Here is a 22,117-nt window from a genome sequence, read left to right as displayed (position 1 = left end):
ACATTGCCTGTGTCCTGTGATGCATGTTTCAGGCTGATCCATTCATGTCAAAGGTAGAAAGTAAATACACACATTCAATATTTAGCATTCTGGAAACAGGTATACATTGAAATGAATGGAACCACCCTTATGAATAGAGGAAGTCCTCTCACACATGCACTCATGCACTTGTTAGTGTCACTGAACTGGGGCCCATGTTAGTATACAGAATCAATATGAATAAAAGCATTTTCCTTTCTGGAGTCATAACTGAATAATTCTTCAGTCATTTCTAATAAGGTTTCATTCAGTGAGAACAGCTGTTTCTTATTGTTGTCAAAGTTTGTTTTATCCTCATGGAAACTAGTACCATCTAGAACATGGTTCAGGTAAGGCTTTAAACGCATGCAAGAAAGATTATCCATAGTCAAGCAAGTACTCATAGCACATGCTTAGAGCTGATCGTATCTTCATGTACCCTGCCAGAATAAATACTCCCCTCCATTTCTGAGTGCTCCTGTCTGCCCTAAGCTCCAGTGGTGCAGAAGCCCTTGATCCAACTGAAGTACACCAAGTATAGCTCTAGTCCTGCTAAAAAGTAGCAAGGAATAGAGTTTCAAAACCTTTTCTAGAAGTCCCCATGCTTAGTGTTGGTTCAGAGAGGCATTTAGATACCAATATGGTATAGAAAAGGATTACTGGTTCCACTACTGTGCGAAACAGAGCTTTCTCACTCACTATGTTCATCCAAAGCTACTTATTTTGATAGCAGCTGGATTAATTTTTCCCCCTTTCTTCAACCTCCCCCCCATTTAAAAGGTTTGAAACAATTCTATGGGTACGTTGTTTTTTTTTTATCCCTCTTGAGTAGGGATAGGCATGAACCTCATCACAAACCTAATTTCATGATCAACATCACCTGGTTCGTGGTTCATGAGCCGAGGGTCATGCGATTGCACCCGCAATGAACCTCCCACGGCCTTCCATGTTCCAAGAGATTGACGTTGGGATTTGTGCAGCAGACACAGTGGTGCTGAGCAGTGTTCCCTCTAAGCTGAGTTTGTGTGAGCTAGCTCACAGCTTTTTAGCCTCCGGCTCACACCTTTTTGTCTCAGCTCAGGAAGGACGGCTCCAGAGCAGACTAATTTATGCAGCAGCCCAATGGCTCGCTCACCACTTTAATGCCAGGAGCTCGCAAAGTAGAGTTTTTGCTCACAAGACTCCACAGCTTAGAGGGAACACTGGTGCTGAGCAATTAATTGGCAAAGGAATGGGTGGATGGACTTTTGGGCGAACTCGCTGCTTGGACTTCACTTGCACATGGTGCAGCTTACAAAAGCTATTTAAAGGGTTTGGGGAGCTGCCTCAGGAAGCCACCAGCAGCAGACAGGAGGGAGGGAAGATCTCAGATTCCCCCCCTTCATTCTGCTGGCCTTGGGGAGCTGCCCCCAGCAGAAAGGAGGGAGGGAAGATATCAGATCTTCCCCCCACCACATCACAAACCTCATGAAATGAAGCGGTTTGGTAAATGGGGATGTTCATGAAGGTTCATGTGACCCCACAAACTGGGATGAACCTCCATTTTCCCAGTTCATGCCCATCCCTAGTCTTGAGTGATCATAAAAATAATGTTACCTATGTCCTGAAATCTGTTGATTACAACTGAATGAAAAGTTCAAGTTAGGCTACAATTCCCACAATAATCTACACTAAAGAACAGGAAATTATTTGAACCACACTTGTGGATATGGCATGGATTCAAAGAAAGCCCTGAACCATCATAGTGAAACACACCGGGTGATTTCTCACAAGCGCTGCTCCGTGCTTACTCCTCCCTTTTGCCCCGATGGTACGTGTCAATTTCACACAAGCTGCTGCGCGCCCACATTTTGCCCCGTAGCTTCATGCGATTTTCCCCGCGTCTACTCAGTCCTCAAAAAACAGAATTGAGTAGACACAGGGAAAATTGCACGAAGCTGTGGGGCAAAATGCAGCTGCGCAGCAGCTTGTGTGAAATTGACACGTACCATCGGGCCAAAGAGAAGAGTGAGCGCAGAGCAGCGCTTGTGGGAAATCACCAATCATTTTTGCAAGTGGATTTTGAAACAGAATGTGTGCCATGTACATCCTACATCATGGCAAAAGTGCTGATCAACACCACTGCAACTGCAGCAAGTTGGACATTTTCAAACTATTCTCTTGTGTGATAGCTGTTCCAGCAACTATCAAAATAGGCCGGAATCCAAGGGATGCTTATCAGCCTTGTTCCCTTCCCCCTTCCATTCTGCTGGCCTTGGGGAAGCGCCCCCAGTAGAAAAGAGGGAGGGAAGATCTCGTATCTCCCCCACACACACACTGCATCACGAACCTCACAAAATGAAAAGGTTTGGTAAACTACAACTTTTGCGGCCCCCAAAGCCATTTGCAATTAATAGACTATCCAGGGATTCCATATGATGCCATACAGAGGTTCTAGCAGGAAGGAAAAATAGGAGGAGCCCCATGCATGTGCAGAAGCCCTTAGGTGCATGCCCAGAACTCAGTGGATTCCAATTTTGGTTTTAGTTTTTAAAGTTTGACACGGATAATTTCATCTACGTAATGAAGATCTGCAACTAATAATTATGCTGTCTTGTGAAAAAAGGATGCACATCCTTTCTCATGCTTAAAAAATAGTCATGAAATGATCATATTTTGCTAAGTGAAATAAACATTTAGAGTTTTTGTGTTGGCCGTTAACCACAAGGGCTGCAGCCTCAAGGTCCTGGGGTACACACACATGCAGAGCTTCCATCATTGTTCTCTCTGTTAATAGACAGGGCAAGCTGACAAATCATCTAAATGATAGTAGACCTTCTCCAAGTTAAAACAGGATTGGTTGCAGAGCATAAGCCAGGTACACTGAAAGTACATTGAAAGTTTGAATTGTATATAACTTTGTACAGCTATTTTCACAGGGATTAGGCAAATCCAGAATTTAGCTCAATTTTGTACAGATCCACAGCTCATATTTTACATATAAAAGGCTTCTGGTTTGACCTGCACACCCAGTTAAAAGGATTTCTAGTAGTAGGGCTGAGAAAGGCCTCTTCAGGAAGCCTGAGAGAGCAAATTCCCGTCACAGTAGACAATACTGGGCAAGCTGTGCCATTGGCTGGGTTGAGGGTGAGGCAGCTTCATGTTTATATGAATTACTATGGACATGAATTTTTTAAGTGACTCACAGTTTTAGTGAACAAAAGATGACCCTTAAATTTATAATAATCCATCCTTATTCCTTTTAGAAAGTCCAAATAAGGCCGCTGTAGTCATATCCCGCAGCCAGACTACTACACAGTAGCCGTTATATTAGAAATTTGGCTACATCAATAATCTCCTATTATATATGAGCCTTTTGTCATATTTATTCTCTTACTGTCTATTTAAATTTCAAGAATTTTAGTTTTGCTTAGACAGTTTTGAACTTAATTATAGTAGGACCATCACAGTTGTTACAATAGTTGCCACTGTGGAACATATTAATATAGGGATTATTGTAAATGTATTGGATGTGATGACAGATATTTTTAAGGCACAGTTATGATAATTCTCATTAACAAATGCTAATCTTAGTGATCAACTTAAATGCATTAGAAGTAGCAACACATAACAAAACCCAGCCATGCTCAGAGCTTTATGTGGCCTTTTCTTATTTCAGCTAAAGTCAATGAGTAAGATTTTGGTGTCAGCCCTCAATTCTAATCACAATACATGTGTTTAGTGACAAATTTTTACAGCTGGGACTTTTGAATACAAAAAGCAAAATGAATTACCAGAAGCTAGAAACCAAGATATCCTAGACATATGAACTACCCATGCTCTCTCAGATTATTCTGAATTTGTAATTAAAACAATATAACATGGACTCACACAGTAGATCTGATGTATTAACTGGCATGATGAATGAACATTCATGTGTGGGAGGTGCCTCTGTGTGAGAGAGGGATAAATGATTATAAACTGAGCCCAAATGCCAACAGAGTTTAGACCCTGTTCTCAAGCAGTTCCTCAGTGCCATCATGTGTTCCTAACAGTGCTGCTGCTTCTTTCCCTTCCCACTTATCTCATGGTTCCAAGGTCTCACCAGTGGCCTCTCTGAGAGACTTATGTAAGATGATACCTTCCTACATGTGAAACTCTGAACATGAAATGTGCCAGCTTCTTTGTACTGGGATGCCGCTAGTGAAATACTCAAGGGATGAGTGTGTGGCAGGGGAGAAGAATGTTGCTGTGGAGGCTGGTCAGCAGCTTGAGAGGGGAGATTTTGATGAAGGCTGTGGACCATGTTGTACTCCCAATGCCAAGAAGAGTGTAACTAAGTCCCAACTTTGGAAGTGAGTTATTTCCTGATTTTTTTTAAAAAAAACAAATATCTTGCTTTTAGATTATCCCATTCTGAATAAAGCCAAAGGGAGTTAGCCGATCACTGTGTTGTGATAATTCACTGCATTATGTCTAAACTCTGAATTTCACAGTATTCCAGAAGCACAGTACAGGATTCAAAAGACTGAGTCCGAGACTAGTTTGGACAGTCATGCCTGTAACAATATTGGGCAAACAAGAGCTCTTGGGGAAATCATGCATTTATTGCATGTCTGATGCCCTTAAATGTGTGATCTGCAGATATCGTGCAAATACCGTAAATAGGCAAAAACACGTGTCACCACTCAACTCTATACATGTAACTTCAAAGACTATTTGTCATATGGTGGTGAACTTTTAGAAGGAAGAGTCATATATGCGCCAGGCGAAGGGGTGAGATTGGGCAAACTTGCTTTGAGCACAAGGTATCTATTTGTAACAATATTTGGAGGACTTGTGCTGAGTATATGAAGATGTTGAGTGCAAAGCTTGTGGCTTCTGAAGAAGTATATGAGAAACAGGGACGACAATCAGATTACCTGACAACCTGGAAAAGCAGAACTAAGATCTGCAAGTGATTTTCTTTGGTTGCAAATTATACATGTCAGCTGTGAATCATCCAGATAAATTGGATGCCAGTCATATGTAGTAGAATTTGGTGTAGTGGTTAAGTGTGCAGACTCTAATCTGGGAGAACCGGGTTTGATTCCCCACTCCTCCACTTGCAGCTGCTGGATGACCTTGGGCAAGCCATAGTTCTGATAAGAGCTGTCCTTGAAAGGGCAGTTTCTGTCAGAGCTCTCTTAGCCCCACCTACCTCATAGGGTGTCTGTTGTGGGGAGGGGGAGGGGAGTTTGTAAGCTGCTCTGAGACTCCTTCGGGTAGTGAAGGGCGGGGTATAAATCCAATCTATGATGATGATGATGATGATGAGGAGGAGGAGGAGGAGGAGGAGGAGGAGGATGATGATGATGATGATGAATTTGTGATACCAGTTGTATTAAATAGAAAGACTCTCATGAATTCATGATAATTTGGTCTGCTGAAACTTAGTTGAGCAATCTTTTGGGACTGGTGGCTATGAATATTTGACAGTGCAATATTTAATGGAATTATTATTTACATATCATTTAATATTTCACAATTAATTATATTTAGATAGTGATTGACACTATATATATTGATTAAATATTCTTTATTGTCATATAACAAATAGTCTTTGAAGCTACATGTATAGAGTTGAGTGGTGACATGGTGTGCTTTTGTCTGGTTATGGTTCTTGACACCGTGGTCCCGTTTTTGTTATGACATTGTGCAGATATGCAGAGACTGGTTCAGAAAGCCTTCATTCATGAGATGCAGGGGGGACCTAACATGTTACTACAGTTAAATTTACTATGCCGATAAAGGTATTGTACTTATGTTACTACAGGCTCAAAGGTATATAAACGGGCATACGGATTTTACTTAAATGGCAGCACTGTTATCTCTGGCAATTTTTTAAAGCACGATTGTTTCAAAAGCAATTTATAATGTTCCAAAGGTGCAAATGGTACACAAGCAAACCAAATAAAGGTATTGTACTTATGTTACTACTGGCTCAAAGGTATATAGACGGGCATACGGATTATACTTAAATAGCAGCACTGTTATCTCTGGTAATTTTTTTAAGCACGATTGTTTCAAAAGCAATTTATAATGTTCCAAAGGTGCAAATGGTACACAAGCAAACCAAATCAAACTAATTTCAAAATGGGTTGGATCCTGTATATCCACTTGTTAACAACAGCACTTTCTGACAAGTCAGGGAACCTACCCTGATGCAAGAGCCAGTAAATAGAAATAATGGAACAATTAATGCATAAATATATTGCAGACATACCTAAACGTTAGCTAGGGATGCCAGTCTCCTGGTGGGATCTGGGGATCTCCCAGAATTACAGCTCATCTCCAGACTACAGAGATCAGTTTCTCTGGAGAAAATGATGCTCTGGAGAATGGACTCTATGGCATTGTACCCTACTGAGGTCCCTGTCCTCCCCAGGAGTTTCCCAACCTGGATCTGGCAACCCTACACCCCCATCCCCTGCTATTGGCCAGGGGGGATCTGGCAACCCTAATTTTAGCATGTCACCATCCTGTGATATAATTTATATGAGATACATCAGGTGAATATTTTGAGTTACAAGCTTCTATTTAAGATAGCATTGATCCATACCAGATAATAATTGTATTTGAACATTTGGCTGTTAAATGCCTTATGCTACAGGGTGTCATTATGTATGTTCATGGACTCATACAAAGGCAATGAAGCTTTATAGTACTTTCCTAAGCAATACTCTAGGAAAGCATCTGATGCTTTATAGGGAGGGGAAGTTTTTAGAAGTCAAAGGTTTGTAACTTTAAGCCCATGATCCTCAAGTGACTACCCATTGTACACTTCCACTAGCTCAAATGTCGAATTTTGAGGAAAATGAAAAGCTCCATTGTGTGGATGGATCTCTCTGTGACCTTTTATGCTTCAAGGCCAAAAGAATGGAATCTAAAGGGTTGAGCACATTAAGTAGCAGTGATTAATATTGAGCCTAAGAACAGTTAACTGAATACTAGATTGTGCCCATTTTGTCTAGGACAAAACAAAACGTATTTACGAAGATACTTCATAATGGCTCATTATGAATGAATTATTTGGAACCTCTTCAGTTTTATGTGCACTGCCTATATATTAGAGAGCAAAAGATACTGCTTGTTGATTGTACATTCATCATCAAATCATTTAAAATATATATGGTCTTGCCTTATGTGTTCATTGTTATACAAACACTGGGGTGACGGGAACTCCATCATAACAATTGTACGGTTTCCAAGTTTTACTGCAGAAAATTGGAAGGGGGAAAATTGTTCTATTTAATGAAATAAATCTTTATTTTTATAATGTTATTTTTAGCAGCTCTGAATCACTGAAAAAATAAATGAGTTCCATTCCTTGGTTTCCAGTTGGAGATATGAAAATCAGATTTAAAAGTGAAGCCTTGTGCAACATTTATTGTGCCTGTAACAAAATGTAATACTTGGGAATTGATAATGGCCTGGCAGATTAAGACACTACCCTATAAAAATGACCAGCAAAAGAAATAACTAAACAGGTTTCACATTGGCTTGTAATTCATCCATAAATGAAATTACACTGAGTGTAACAGATTTTCAAAAACAAAAAGGAATACATATCTAGAAATACTTTTATTTTCAGTTTAAGGCCACGATCCTCAAGTCACTAATTCTGTATAGTTCCACTATCTCAATGGAACAATTCCCAATTCGCAGATATAATGGTGTACCTGTGGCCATACTTTACCACTTTAGTCTGCAGGTGCGAACTCACGTGTTAGAAATTTGTCACATACACACAGAAAATTAACATGTCAAGGAGAAAGCTATGCTATAACTATTCTCCACAACATCTCATTTTCTAAATGCAAGGCAATTTTTTTGCATGACACCTTGTGAGCTGCAACTGCCATCTGAAGTGAACTCAGTCCTCTCTCAAGTTTACCACTTGTTCAGATGTTTGTGAGAACCAGGCTAAAATGTTACAGTGGCTTAAGTATTATAGGCTTTGAGCAGATGGCTTAATTATGCTTACATATCCTTAGAAAAACGGTTGTACTAATTTATGGCTATATTTTTATAATTACTATTACAATTATGGGGGGAAAGCAAAATAAAGAATGATGTAAAAAGGGCACAGATCTGAATTTGCAACAACATTTAAGGTGCTTTCTTTGCTAAGTAAATATAGGAGCATCTTTTCATTTCTTTGTTGAGCCTTTGCTTGCAATGATGTCACCTATAGCCTAACAAGAGGACATTTGTTCTGATCCAGAGCTCACTGTGTTGTCATATAAAACACTGGTAAACAAGAAAATGACAATTCCTTGTGTACTACTATGGAGACTTGAAATTTGTACTAAATACTTAAGTGCCATGTTGGGTCATTTGTTTTTTGTTCCTTCTGTTTCCAATGTCATTCAAAGCACAATCAGATCATACTTAAAACATATTTGTTCAATTCAGGTATTTCCTCTTGGATTGTGTTCCAGTGCCTTGCAAAATTAGGATTTAGTTAATGACCCCATGCGACCACATACTGCTGAAAACTGCCACTCAGTTGAGATGGATCTCACGCTTGCTGTTCTTCAAAGGGCTAGGCCAATGAATATTTATACATAGTGTTCTATATTCTTGGAAAGTGGCAAGTGCAGAAATAGGAGATTTCAAGTTGTATACTTCAGTTTGTTAGCGCCAGAAGATGTAGCAACAGCAGCCGTAGCAGCAGCAGATGCTGTGGCTTGACTGCCAACATAAAGTGGGTCCAAACATGCCACTTTGGCAGCAAAGAATGAATGGATACAATGCAGGACTGCAAACAGATTGGAGAATTCCAACTCCTGAAAGGGAAAGCAAAAAGATTAAATGGAAGAGAAAATCCATCCATCCATCCCTCCATCCCTCCATCATAACACATTTTCCAACACCATGCTATAATGACAAACTGTAAGAATCTTAATCATATCACATAAAGACTCTGATTTTTTTACTGGGTATCATCATCATACCTTTATTGGCATTATAAAAGGGAGAACACTGAGCAAATACATAAAAGAACTAAACATAAAATGAATCACGAATTAAAATATCCCAAGGTACAAAAACGGCAACATATAAAATTTTTGCCACTGAATCAGTTATATGGTCATCAGTGTTGTTAAGTAGAAACAACAGTTTATATGCATCAGTAAAATCCATAATGCTGGATAAGATTGAAGATAAAATACTTTGTCTGATATTACTATAATAAGGACATTCTAACAACATATGGGATACTGTTCCAATAGTTCAATTTAAACAGGGGCAATGTCTATTGATAAGGGGTATACCCTGGAATCTTCCAATTAAAATTGTGGATAGTAAAACATTAAGCCTATCAAAAGAATAAATTCTGCAGATTTTTGGGTTTTTAATTGGTAAAAATAACTAGGGAGAAGTCCTACAGTAAGGAGTATCCCATGGCTAAGAGGAGAGCTGGTCTTACTGGTTGCATTGTATAAATTGGCTAGCTCTATCTCCAGTACTCTGTTCCTTATTTTTTGAAACACCTCCAATTCTGAAAGTAAAAGGAGAGATTCAAGGGAAATATTCAGAGTTCCCAGTTTACTCTCTATAGTTGCTAGCCAAGGTGAAGACTCCGATTCCATTAAAAGCTGGTAAATATAACTGGAAGGGTCAGAGTTATAATGCAGCCGAAGCCAATATTTAAAGGTCACAAGCCACGGCCTAGTGGTCATAAGTTTTTGGCAACTTTCCAAACATAGGGCTGCATATGAGACACAAGATGGAACGCCCAGTATTTTCCGTAAGAAGGACAGATGTACCTGTTCTATTGATTTGTTTACTGCGTCAATCCATATAAGGACACCATAAAGTAATTGGGGCCTTATTTTCAAGTTAAAGACTTTAAGCACAGCCGGTACATATTGATTCCCTCGGTCAGAAAAATAAAATCATAGGAGTGCATTGATATTTACTTTGGAGTTGTTAATTGCAACTCTTCACTGATAGGCCCAAGATGCAGTGGCTTGAAAATGGAGGCCTAGACTTCCGGTTTAAGTGTTTCGCCGCTCGGATGCATCCCATCTCGTTCTAATGGAGACGCGCTGAGACCTGGCTGACAGGAGGGGTCCAAGTTCATCCCGAACCTCCCCGGGGTCTCTGTAGGAGACCCCCAGCCTGGGGAGCTGAGGAGAGCCTCTTCCAAGGCAACGGCCAAGGAATTGAGGCTCACCTTCTTCCCCGAAAGGTACCGTCGCTGCGGAGCTAGTATGGCACCCAGACATGACTGCCGGAGCAAGCGATCACGATCAAACTTCTAAACATGCTTCCAAAAGATCTCCAAGGCTCCAAACTGTGAGTTAAGCAAAGCTCAGGTGAAAAAAGCGAACTGAACCTTGGTAGTAATTGGAAGCACCTAAGTTTGAAGTGCTGGGGGAGAGGAATTCAAGGCCCCCCCTTTTGAGTAAACGGTTTTAAATCGGAAATAAAAAGACTTTGAGCTAAAAGAAGCGCATAAGAAGTTAAGCAAATGCAACATCTGCTAAAGTATACAAAGCAGGATTAAATCGCATAACTTTTGTCCTGTTTTGGAAAACTTACTTCTTGTTGATATTATGGCTGGGAGAGGACAGAGGGCGCCGGAGAAAAAACTGGTGACCGGAAATAACATACCACTGACTCCCTCCCAGAACCAGGAATTAACTACAGACTTTTCTTCACTGTTAGCAAATGCACTGCGCCCCCTAACGGATCAGATGATGAACCTCAACACTGAGAGAGAAGGAGAGTTCCTCTGATAAAACGCAACTAATACAGCTCCAGCTTGAAAGATCCATGCACGTTCTACGTTTTCATGGGATCTCTGAAGAGAAGAACAAGGATTTAAAATAACTTTTGGTGGTTGCCTTGGCCCATTTAATGGATTATAAACAAGAAGATTTAATAAAAGAGATGGATGTAGCTTATAGGACTTATCCGGACTTTATAAAGAAAAACAAACTCCCAGGGGAAATCTACCTAAAATTCACGAAACGATCTACCAGAGAACTGGTGCTAAAGTCAACAATGGGAAAAACCTTAAAAATCAAGAATGAAAACATAAAAATTTTGAAAGACATCCCATCCCCTTTGAAGTTAGAAAATGGAGGAAACTCTACAAGATGCTCACTCTCACTCTGCAAAGAAAGGGAATACCATACAGATGGTTATTCCCGGAAGGGCTGAGCTTCAACTACTAGGAAAAAAAATATAAAATAGATTCTGTTCCAAAAGCGGGAAAATGTATGGATCAAATGTTTAATATAAAAAAGAAGCAGAAGGAAAAGAATTCAAAACCAGATGGGGAAGAAGAAGAAGAAGAATCCTACTCACAGGATTCAACAAGCCAAAATTCCACGTCATCAGAATCACCTGAATTGGAGAAAGGAGAGGCTGCTCCCAAACTCCTGAAAACCAAGAAACGCAAGAAGAAAAGACTCTAGAACTAAGACAATAGTACTAAAGGCAGTAATTGTGTTAAGTTATTAAATGTGTACTATCATAATTGAACCAAATCTTTGTATAACTTGTAATATTAGGTAAAAAAGCAATATTTTTTCAGCTATTCAGATCGTGACATGTATTAGACTTCCTTTCCCCAAATCCAGTAGATGAAATAGATTAGAATGTTTAGTTTTCCTTTCCCTATCAAGTAGATATATGTATTAGAGCTCCTTTACCCATCACCCATTAGTGTTAGGGTATTAGTATCCCTTCCCCTATCCCATAATTGTAGTGTGTAGACAATGCAAAAAAATAAAAAATTCCCCTTTGGGGGGACCAAAAAAAAAGAAAAAAGAAAATGGAGGCCTAAATACTTAAAAGTTTTTACTTGTTCAAGCTCACAATCACCTACTCTCCAGACAAATTGCTTTCTGGATTTGGAAAAAGCCAAGACTTTAGATTTCTCATAGTTCAGTTCTAACTGATTTGATTGATGTTACAGTAGTTTTGACAGCTATTCAGCAGACGGAGTAAACCAACCCAAGAACAGGAGAGCAGAACGACATCATCAACATATAACAAAATTGGTACATGAATGGAACCTAATTTCGGGCAATGTCCATCCACCTGAGTCATAAAAGATGCAAGGTCACTCCAAAAACAGTTAAAAAGAAGGAGTGCAAGCATGCAACCCTGTTTGACCCCCTTATTGATGAAAATTTGGGGGGTCAATCTTCCAGATGTAGAGCATCTGATTTGCCATGCTGTAATGACAAACTGTAAGAATCTTAATCATATCACATAAAGACTCTGATTTTGTTTACTGCAGAACATCAAACCATTGGTTGATCTGTGATAAAACACTTGCTTTGAATAACACAGTACAATTCTGAGTGGAATTGTATCAATTTTATACTAGAAGTTAGTTTCTAGCATTCATTGTTAAAAAATTCAGTCATGGGATGGAAGTAAAAATTGCTAAAGGCAGGAAGGCAAACCCTTCCCAATGAAGACTGCATGCACTGGTTTGAGATTTTTATAGATCACATGCCAAGATGAAATGGGAGCTCAAGGGCTTTTAAATCACATTTCAGGGTCTCATTTTGAGGACAACAATGTTGTGAAAAAAGTACCATGTATCCCCATGAGCTGTAATTTTGATTGTGTCAGGCTCAACATAATTTCCTGCAAATTATATTATTTTGAAGTCACATATTAAAAAAAACCAGTGTCATGCTTGCTACATGCTCCTGGGATTACTTTCATGTTAAGATGATTTGATTAAGCCCCTTGAACACCACCCTCCCTTTAGCATAACTCCTGAGTTCATTTATTTTATAATTTACCACATTTGTATACTTCCTCTAAAGAGGTCAGACTAGCTCACGTAAGGGATAGCTCCCTCTATAGGGTAAGTTAGACAGCACATGTATGACTGGCCAAAGTGACTCAATAAGCTTCATAGCCGAACAAGGATTTGAAGCCAAACATCTCTTAGATCTACACCATAGTCAATATGTTCTCATGCCTTGCTTTGGAGAAATCTATTTTAGGTTTCTTCAGATTTATTTCTGAACCCTACCGTTACCCATCCATTAGTATACATTCACCATTCATCTTGGTTAATATATGCTACTTAATAATTTTAATCTAATATCTGTTCACTAATGATAACCTTGTTGTACTGGCATGTATCCTACCACTCCACTCAGCAAAGTTTGGAGGCTTCTAGTCTAAGGAGCCTTCCTCCTCCTTAAGCAGCTCTCCCTGTAACAGAAGAATCACACAAGTTGGAAGAAGGCTTGAAACTTGCTGACTGGAGTGACAAGATATAGGCCACTATTAGAACCACCAGTAGTATCATTTGCCAGTAATCTTTACTACAGCCCTGTATTTTTTGCAACTATTACAGATGAGGCATTGCAGATGAGGGACCAAGGCCAAGAACTCCCAATTTACCTAAGGCCAATGAATGTGTGATTTGAACTGGGAACTCACACATCAAATTTTGAGCCACTATGCTTCACCAGGTCTACATAGTAATAAACACACAGGTAGCATTTTCAGAAGAAAGGAAAAGCTTTCCTATGCTACAGTTGTATTAATATTTCTCCTTCTATTATGTGCAATGCATTTCATCCACTGATTTGAATGAACAAAGGGAAGATTGGTGAGCTACTGACTTTCATTTAGAAGATAATAAATAAATGTAATGGGAAGCCCATATAGGCTTCACTGAAAGGGAATGGAGTTTTGACAGAGATTTCCCTCTCACCAGTGTTGTCATCAATTCTGGTTGTTACAGCTTTTGTGAACCTGAGAACAAAGCAGCAGCACTATTTTTACTAAATACAGGAGCTGTGAGGAGAGTGTGAATTTAATTTAAGTGTTCACTGGGACATTTTCTGTATGGAGTTTCAAAATATCTGAACACCAGACAAAATCTGAAAAGATGTTTTATTTTTGAGCTTTCAAAAGCAGGGGTATAGTAAACAATGCCACATTTTAAAAGATGTATCATACTACTGAAGGGTGAGAACCAATCTGTTCCTGCAGTATTTGGGGTTTTTTTGTAAGATGATAACTCTTTCATGATCCAAGCAATTTCCACATGGGTCATCTGCCATAGGTTCAATGCTTTTGGGAAGCAAGTTTTCCTCCCTGCTTCCCCACAGCCTCTGGGATTTCCCTGGCTTTCTACAGTCTTTCTCAAACCTGGTTTAGCCTGAACTTTTGGGAAAGATTACTGTATACCCTGAAAGGCTACTGTGTAGGCAGGAAAAATTGGATTTTCCTGCCCATGTGGCAGCCATTTCTCCTAATCTTCTCTCTATGGCAGCCATTTCCTCCTACTGCCTCCAGGAGGCTTTTAATTTTTTTAAAAAATGGCACTAGAATATCATAATGTTATATCAATATGTGAATTCTCAGTTTTGTGAATTCTCAGTTTTCATTGAAAATATGCAATTCTCTAGCCTCTTCCATGGCAGAGATATACAGGGAAAGCTTAAAGAGATATCTCTGCAAGAGAAGAGGCTAGAAACTTACCTTAAAAAATGAAAACTGGGAATTCAGAGAACCTGATGTACACATTGGTATAAATACATATTGTTATAACAATATTCTAGTGTCATTTTCAAAATATAAAAGCCCCATTGGCCTAGGGGAAGGAGCGTGGCTGCTGCTCAAGAGATTGAGGCAGGGAAACCACATAGAAGCCCCATTGCTGCTGCACTTTATCAGCAGCCACACCAGCAATGAAGAAACCAGACAAGCCTCCCTCCCCATGTGAAAACAATTTCAGTATGCACTACATGCTCCTTCCTTCCTTCCTTCCTTCCTTCCTTCCTTCCTACCTACCTACCTACCTACCTACCTACCTACCTACCTACCTACAATGGGAACCTAACAAATCCAACATTCTGGAGCACCAGCCTGGATTTCCTGCTGGGGATGGACAATAGGGAGCAGCATGCCAGGCTAAAAAGGAGGAGGTGGGTCAACTCTGGACAAAGATGGAGGTCCCACGAAGAGGGAGAGGTGGAGGCAACCTCTTCCCCTGTCCATTCTGAGTCTCATCAAGCTACTTCTGTAGAGGTCTAGTCAGGTCCAGTCAGGGGGATACCTCCTCCATAGCCAGCCACTGTGTGACTCACTCAGTTTTACACCTCACAGCATAAAGACAAAGCTCAATCCATATTCAGTTTTTCTACACCTCATTCACACGTCTTGGATGCACTACAGTCAGGGGTAAAGTTGTTTGGTTCTCTCTACCAAGACTAAGTAGAATTGGCTAAGGTACATCAAGCATTGGAAATTTAAATTTTCAAGAAGGTTTTGCCCTAAACATAAACTAGCCTCTTATTATTGCCATAATTTATATCCTTCATAATCTGGATTTAGGGGAATGAAGCATCATTTTCTTGGCTTTTCTTTGATATTGGAGATAAAAATTATATTGTGCAGAAAATCTCTGTATAGTGGTCAATTTACTGAATACTTATTGTGAATGACTTCTTTAATAAATTGTTTTCTGCATCTCATTATGAACTGATCTAGAGAAGAGTTTGTTCAAAAAATCAATCACAAGGTGTGTTGAACAAATTGACCATTAAGCACAGTGATTTGTATATTTCCGCTATAACTATCGACCTGTAATTCACAAGGAGGTAAATTATTTCTTTAGAAAGTCTCATGTTAACCAACAATACCAATAACACTATTAGTTCTACTAGTTTTAGAATAATTTTCAAATTTGAATAAAAGTTTTATATCCTATATTGGCACATATAATTGATGGGACATATGTACACAAAATGGATTTAAAATCAAGTGTTTCTCCTGTGTCAGGATCTTTTTTCCCTGTTTTAATGCATCTTAACAACAGATAAAGATAACTAGACACTACCTGACATACCCAGGTTCATGTTACAGCTATTAGCAGATAAAATATTCTGTGACTGGCTGAATATCAACATAGTTCTCTAGTCAAACATAAATACATGTGTACAAAGCAGCCTGATCTAATAGACAATGTAGAATGATATGGCTTGCTTCTTTGTGTTCACCTGGCATGTCCTCAAATGCTTTTAAGGGGGAACAGAGTTGCACACACAGATTCTATCTGGGAATACCACTAGATGTGACACATGAAATAGCCTCAGCTCAAAATTACAACCACTGTATCCCTTGTGGACAGATATGTGAATCATCTTCATTTGTGAAGTTGATATATCTGGTCTTAGTGATTCACATGTTGAACACATTAAGCTGCCTTATGCTAGCCCTGTTCACAAGTTACATTGAACTTACATACACTGGATAAACAGGTGGCAATTGTGGCCAGAAGTGTCTTTTACCAGCTGTGACTGGTTAGTCAGCTGTGGCCTTTCCTAGACAGAAAAGATCTGACCACAGTGGTGAATGGCCTGGTTGCATCTAGATTAGATTACTGCAATGTGCTCTACATGGGGCTGCCTTGAGATATGTTTAGAACCTTCAGTTGGTACAGAATGTTGCAGTCAGGATGTTCAATCATAGAGATCAGATCACTCCAGTCTTGACCCACTTACACTGGCTCCCAGTTTGTTTCTAGGCAAAATTCAAAGTGCTGGTTTTGACCTTCAAAGTCCTATATGATCTGGCACCAACATATCTAAAGGAGTACCTATTTATTTTATTTATTTATTAAATCTTTATCCCGCCCTCCCGGCTGAGGTCGGCTCAGGGCAGCTTACAAAGAGATAAAATTCATAATACAATCATAATAAAATCACATACATTAATAAATATAGCATTAAAATTCAAACAGATAAAGTGCTAGCAACATTCCTCGTATTCCAATTGTCTCTTCAGCCTTCTGCAGCTATCTCAGGTCATTGGCACGGGCTGTGTTTCAGGGACCTACGGGCCGGGGCTCTGCCAAAGTAGATATTAACTGTTGGCTCCAGGCGGCTCCAAAGGCCTGGTGGAAGAGCTCCGTTTTCTAGGCCCTGGGGAACTGTGAAAGGTCCCGCAGGGCCCTAGTCTCTTCCGGGAGCTCATTCCATCAGAGTGGAGCCACCACTGAGAAAGCCCTGGCCCTGGTTGCCACCACTCTGGCCTCCCTTCTGAACCTGCCCAACTACTACGATAATTTTTGGAGGCCCTGCTTCAGGGGCCCCCACCTTCTGAGATTAGGCAAGTAGCCTCTGGAATTCTCTTCTCATTTAGTTTTGTTTGCCCTCCTCTATCAGTGTCTTCTGCCAGCAGACTTTTGTTTTGTTTGGCATTCCCTCAGTGAGCCTTTCTTCCTAACCAATGTTTTTATGTTTTGTACATATTTAAACTCTGTTCTTAATTGTATTGTGTGTTTTGTGGGGGTTGGTTTTATTGGTTTCAAAATATGATTTTATCATGTATGTTTTAAATAGTTAGCTGCCTTGGTGGCCCTTGTGAGAGCAGAAGGGTGGGATATAAATTGTGTAAAGGAGCCAATTTGGTGTAGTGGTTAAGGGCGTGGACTCTAATCTGGGAGAACCGGGTTTGATTCCCCACTCCTCCACTTGCACCTGCTGATGTGAGCTTGGGTCAGTCACAAGCTCTGGCACAGCTGTCCTTGAAAAAGAGCCGTTTGTGTCAGAGTTCTCTCAGCCCCACCCACCTCACAGGGTGTCTGTTGTGGGGAGGGGAAGGGAAAGGAGGTTGTAAGCCGCTCTGAGACTCCAAGTGAAAGGCGGGGTATAAATCCAATCTCTTCTTCTTCTCTCTTCTAAATCAATCAATCTGTGCGCAGTGTACACTCTATTGTCCTTTGTATATGTATTAAGTAATTCTTGTTACAGTCAACATATGTATAACTGAGTGTGTGATAAAACCCTCACATTTATCCAGGTACTGATCCCTGGTTTCATCTGTAAACTGAATGGGTGTTGCCTCTTTCTTACAAAGAAATATACAGGTAGGATGTCCATGCACTAACTGTAACATGTGAACAGGGCTACTGAATCAGACCATTTGTCTGTGTCAGTATTGCCTTCTCTGACTGTGAGCAGCTCTCCAGGGTCTCAGGTAGAGGTCTTTCCCATCACTGCCTACTTGACCCCTTTAGCTGGAGATGCCAAGGATCAAACCTAAGACTTTCTGCATGAAAAGCAGATGTTCTACCACTACGCCATGGCCCCTACCCTATAGTATCTGAAGAAGTGAGCAGTGACCCTGCCACAAATTTTGTTAGTCTTTAAGTTGCTATTGGACTCTTGCCCTTTTCTAGTTTCCTATAATAGTAGATGTTACCTGTGAAGAACACAAAAAGGAAATGTATCATTAGCAGAAGCAAAGCCAGGTCTAGAAAAATAAGAGAACACAGATAAAATAGTTCTCCTTCTGTTGCACATAACCTTGTGACCTTGTGCATGGTTGTACTAACATTCCTTCTTATTTCTGCTCAGAACATTACAGAGCTGAGCTCTGCTGACCAAGATCAAAGGACCTGAGGGGAGAACCACTTCATTTTCACTTCTCGGTACATCTATATCCTGTCTCACCAGAGCCTTCTGCTACTAGCTAGATGAAAAACAGAAATGATAGCAACAGTGGGAAGAGAAACTGAAATAAATTTGCAATATAATTTCAGCTCAGGATTCATAGCAGATGCTGAGCTCTGACAAACTACGTTTAAATGCACATTAAATTAAGAAACTTCTGTAGTAACCCTGACCCACAGAAATTATTGCTCTATAGTAATCCATGCATTTTGATCACAGGTCAGCCTCCAAGGCTTTCAATAGACAATAATCAAGTATCACCTCTGGGAAGGAAGGAAAGCTCTTGGAGCTAAATATACCCTTTGGATATTATATTGGCATCAAATGACAGTATGCAAGCAGAAATATACATGGACTTAGTGCAGTTCTACTTGCACAAGTTTTTGTGCAACACCTAGCACTTTCCTCCCCATATACTATAGGGCCCGGAAATTTGTTGATCAATATCTTATGCAAGTAGAAACTCCAGTGGGAATATAGTACGTTTGACTTAGCATAAGTAGTTATCATGGTCTTTCTCTTGTGCTTCCACTTGTGCAAAAGCAGTAATACAAGCAGAAATTTTGTGCTGGATCCAACCCAATATGTATTCAATTCATGAGAGTTTACTGAACCAGTTGGCTTGCCAGCCTTATTTGTAATTAGAATTAATAAGACAATTTTTCAGCTCAGAATGGTCATGCGGGTGGAGCAATTTGTTTAGTTAATTTTGACAATAAACTACTTAGTCGGAGTGAATGATGCAGAGGTCATTTTGTTATCATGGAGCTTTCCTGCTACTTTTGCTTATTTGCACAATTGATATGAATGTATTGAATATAAAAGAGTGTTTATATCACTGGATGCATCAATGTAGCTTTTTTCCCTAGGGACCCCCTGAAGTGATCTGGGAGTCCAAATCAAGTATTATGTGGCAGTTACTTCTTGCATGCAGGCAGCCCCTTTATACTTTGATCCCATAATGCTGGGAGCAGGTTCAAACTGTCAGGAATTCAGTTCATCTTTGTGAGGGTTTTGTAGTTCCAGCTCCACATCTCTGTGACTCTCCTTACAAAAAGAGAGAGAGTCCCTAAAAGCCTATAAGGCCATTCCATTGTTAATTACTGGGGGGAAATACCTGCAAAGAGGAGGAAAAAGACCCTAGACTGTTCTGGTATTCTCTTCTGAATCTACACTATGAATACACTATACTACCCTACTAATTTCTTCTGGGCGTATTTGGCCAGAATCTTTTGTTTTCTGATCTCACTCTATTCACATGACTAACCATCTTGCAGCTTTGAAGGGTGGAATTTGGAAGGCAATTAGAAGACAAAAGAAACCTGGTTCTTCAACTTTTAACTACCTGGCAAGGTGGTTTTATGTTAGCCTCTAAGTGATCACAAAGTGTAAATCTAGCAATTCACCCTGCAAATTTTTACTCAGATAGCTAGATGAAATATAAGTACAACACCAGAAAGAACTGAAGCGTAGCATAAGTATTCACATGACCCATTAGACAGTACAGAAATTACATAAATAGGATCCTGCTTACAATAAGCTAAACATAGCAGGATAGACCACAGTCCTCAATCATTTATCCAAGCAAGTTTGTAAAACCATTTTGCGCAGTGCAGCCCTATTACCTGTGCTGAAAAACCCTCCGGAACAGTTTGCATAGTCTGATAGAATTAGGGATGCGGAATGTGCCTCCCCTTTCTTGTGCCTCAGAATGCCGTTCCATATCAAACGTTGGTAACTCTCCATTATAAAAAAGAAGTCAAGCTACTTTATGACCACAAGTTACAAGTTTGAAACCTTCCCAAATATTTACAAATCATGTAAACTATAGATGCATAATTAAGGATTATATTCAAAATGGGGGGGTGCAATCATATGTTCGGTTTTTTTTTCATTTGAGGAAACTTACATAGTTTAAAGCTGAAACTAAATTTGGGTAGCCAATGATGTCCAGCACCCTGACTTGGATAACCTGGGCTTGCCTGATCTCATCAGATCTCCGAAGCTAAGCAGGATCCACCCTCGTCAGTATGTGGATGGGAAACCGCCAAAGAATACCAGAGTCATGATGCAGAGACAGGCAATGGCAAAACACTTGTGAATGTCTCTTGCCTTGAAAACCCCATGGGATCACCATGAGTCAGCTGTGACTTGATTGCAAAAGAGAAAAAGAAAAAGATGTCCAGCAGAGAGCATGCTATTTTGCATTCTGGCAGGTCAGACAAGAAGCACACTTTTGAAAATGCTGGCAACTTTATAAAAATATTAAATATCAATGTCACTAGAGGTCTTTTCACTGCTGTTTGAAATATAAATTCCAGAGGTGATTGCTTTGGTGGGGAAAAAAACCCAAAGTTGACTTTGATGAATAGTTGTTATTTTACATCTTCAGGCAGCAAGTGGCTTTCTTGGATTAACATCAGTCGTGGAACCTCTAGATGGCTACATTCTTTCAGAATACAAAAAGGCTGCTAAGCACACAACAGGCTGTGGAGAGAATGTTGAAACTGCAACTGAGTATCTATATAGTGCCATGGAAATAAAGGGGAGGGGGCAGAGTGTTGCATGCTAGTAAAAAATCCATATTGGTTTTGACAGTGGTTTTTTTATTAAAAAAGGTTTAGAATCTAGAAATTACAGGTACCAGTTGTCTTCTCCTATTTTCCCAGGTGGATAAGAATACTTTAAGAATGAAACAATCTTCAATTTCTTTTGGTTGTTCAGAGGACGATTGCTAAATTATTTCTTGAGTATTGTAAGGATGAGTATAATGCTGTTGAATTTAAATCCAATCTGTACCCTGATGTTGTAGCATCTTGAGTATATTTGTTAGATGGTTTACTTGATAATATTTAATCAAATCTGGAAACCCTAAAAGCCACCTTGAGTTGTTTGTTCACATAATGTTGTTGTGCTAATTCAATGTCGTTTGTAGTCCCCCCCCCAAAAAATTCAGTAATGCAATTTGACATTTATTTATTTGTGGTGTAGATATTTTTTTATGGTAAGTTCCCTAAATAAATAAAGAAATTTTGGTAGTATATAGGTTTTTATAGTATTAAGTCTATCATGCCACGAAATTTTCATTTTATGCCAACTGCGTAATTGTTTTTTAATTTCTTCAAACAAAGTATCATGATTAAACTTTTGAAAGCTTTTGAAGTCTACTGGGATTTTGATACCAAGATATGACATAGTATTTGCTACCCATTTATATGGGGTAGAGCATTTAAGACTTTCTCTTAATTGAGCAGCTATGTTTATAGGAAAAATATAAGACTTAGTTTCATTGATTTTTAATCCTGACATGGCACTAAATTCACTTAAGATTTGTTGTAAACTGAGTATTGACATTGTAGGCCATGTAAGAAACAAAAGTGTATTGTCAGCAAATAACAAAAGTTTATATTCTTTATCATGAATTTGCATACCATAAATTTTAGAATAAACAAGAGGGGGACCCGCGATACTCGCGGGGGGGGGAGAAGAGCTCCCTCTCCTCCATCCCCCCCATCTCCCCGAGGCAGCTGCGGTGCCGAGGCCGGTTTTCCCCCCCCGCCGGGCTCCAAGGCGGAGGCGGCGGCGGCGAGGCCGGTCCTCCCCCCCGCCTGTCTGCCCTG

General features: G+C 39.7%; 1 protein-coding gene across 2 annotated transcripts in view; it reads right to left on the bottom strand.

Moving 5' to 3' along the window:
• Positions 1-8,570: 8,570 nt before the first annotated feature.
• Positions 8,571-22,117, bottom strand: part of SNTG1 (syntrophin gamma 1) — a 241,805-nt gene continuing 228,258 nt past the window's right edge. For both annotated transcript variants that reach the window (XM_015416347.1, XM_015416348.1), the window contains one exon: positions 8,571-8,828. In XM_015416347.1, the coding sequence (XP_015271833.1) occupies positions 8,655-8,828 (174 nt within the window). In that variant the 3' untranslated portion in view covers positions 8,571-8,654. The remainder of the gene's footprint in view (positions 8,829-22,117) is intronic.

This window comes from Gekko japonicus, unplaced genomic scaffold (assembly GCF_001447785.1).
Source record: "Gekko japonicus isolate JY-2015 unplaced genomic scaffold, Gekko_japonicus_V1.1 scaffold1025, whole genome shotgun sequence".
NCBI classification, from domain to species: Eukaryota; Metazoa; Chordata; class Lepidosauria; order Squamata; family Gekkonidae; genus Gekko; species Gekko japonicus.
Note: the sequence above shows the minus strand (reverse complement) of the source record. Positions and strands in the feature narration are given on the sequence as shown.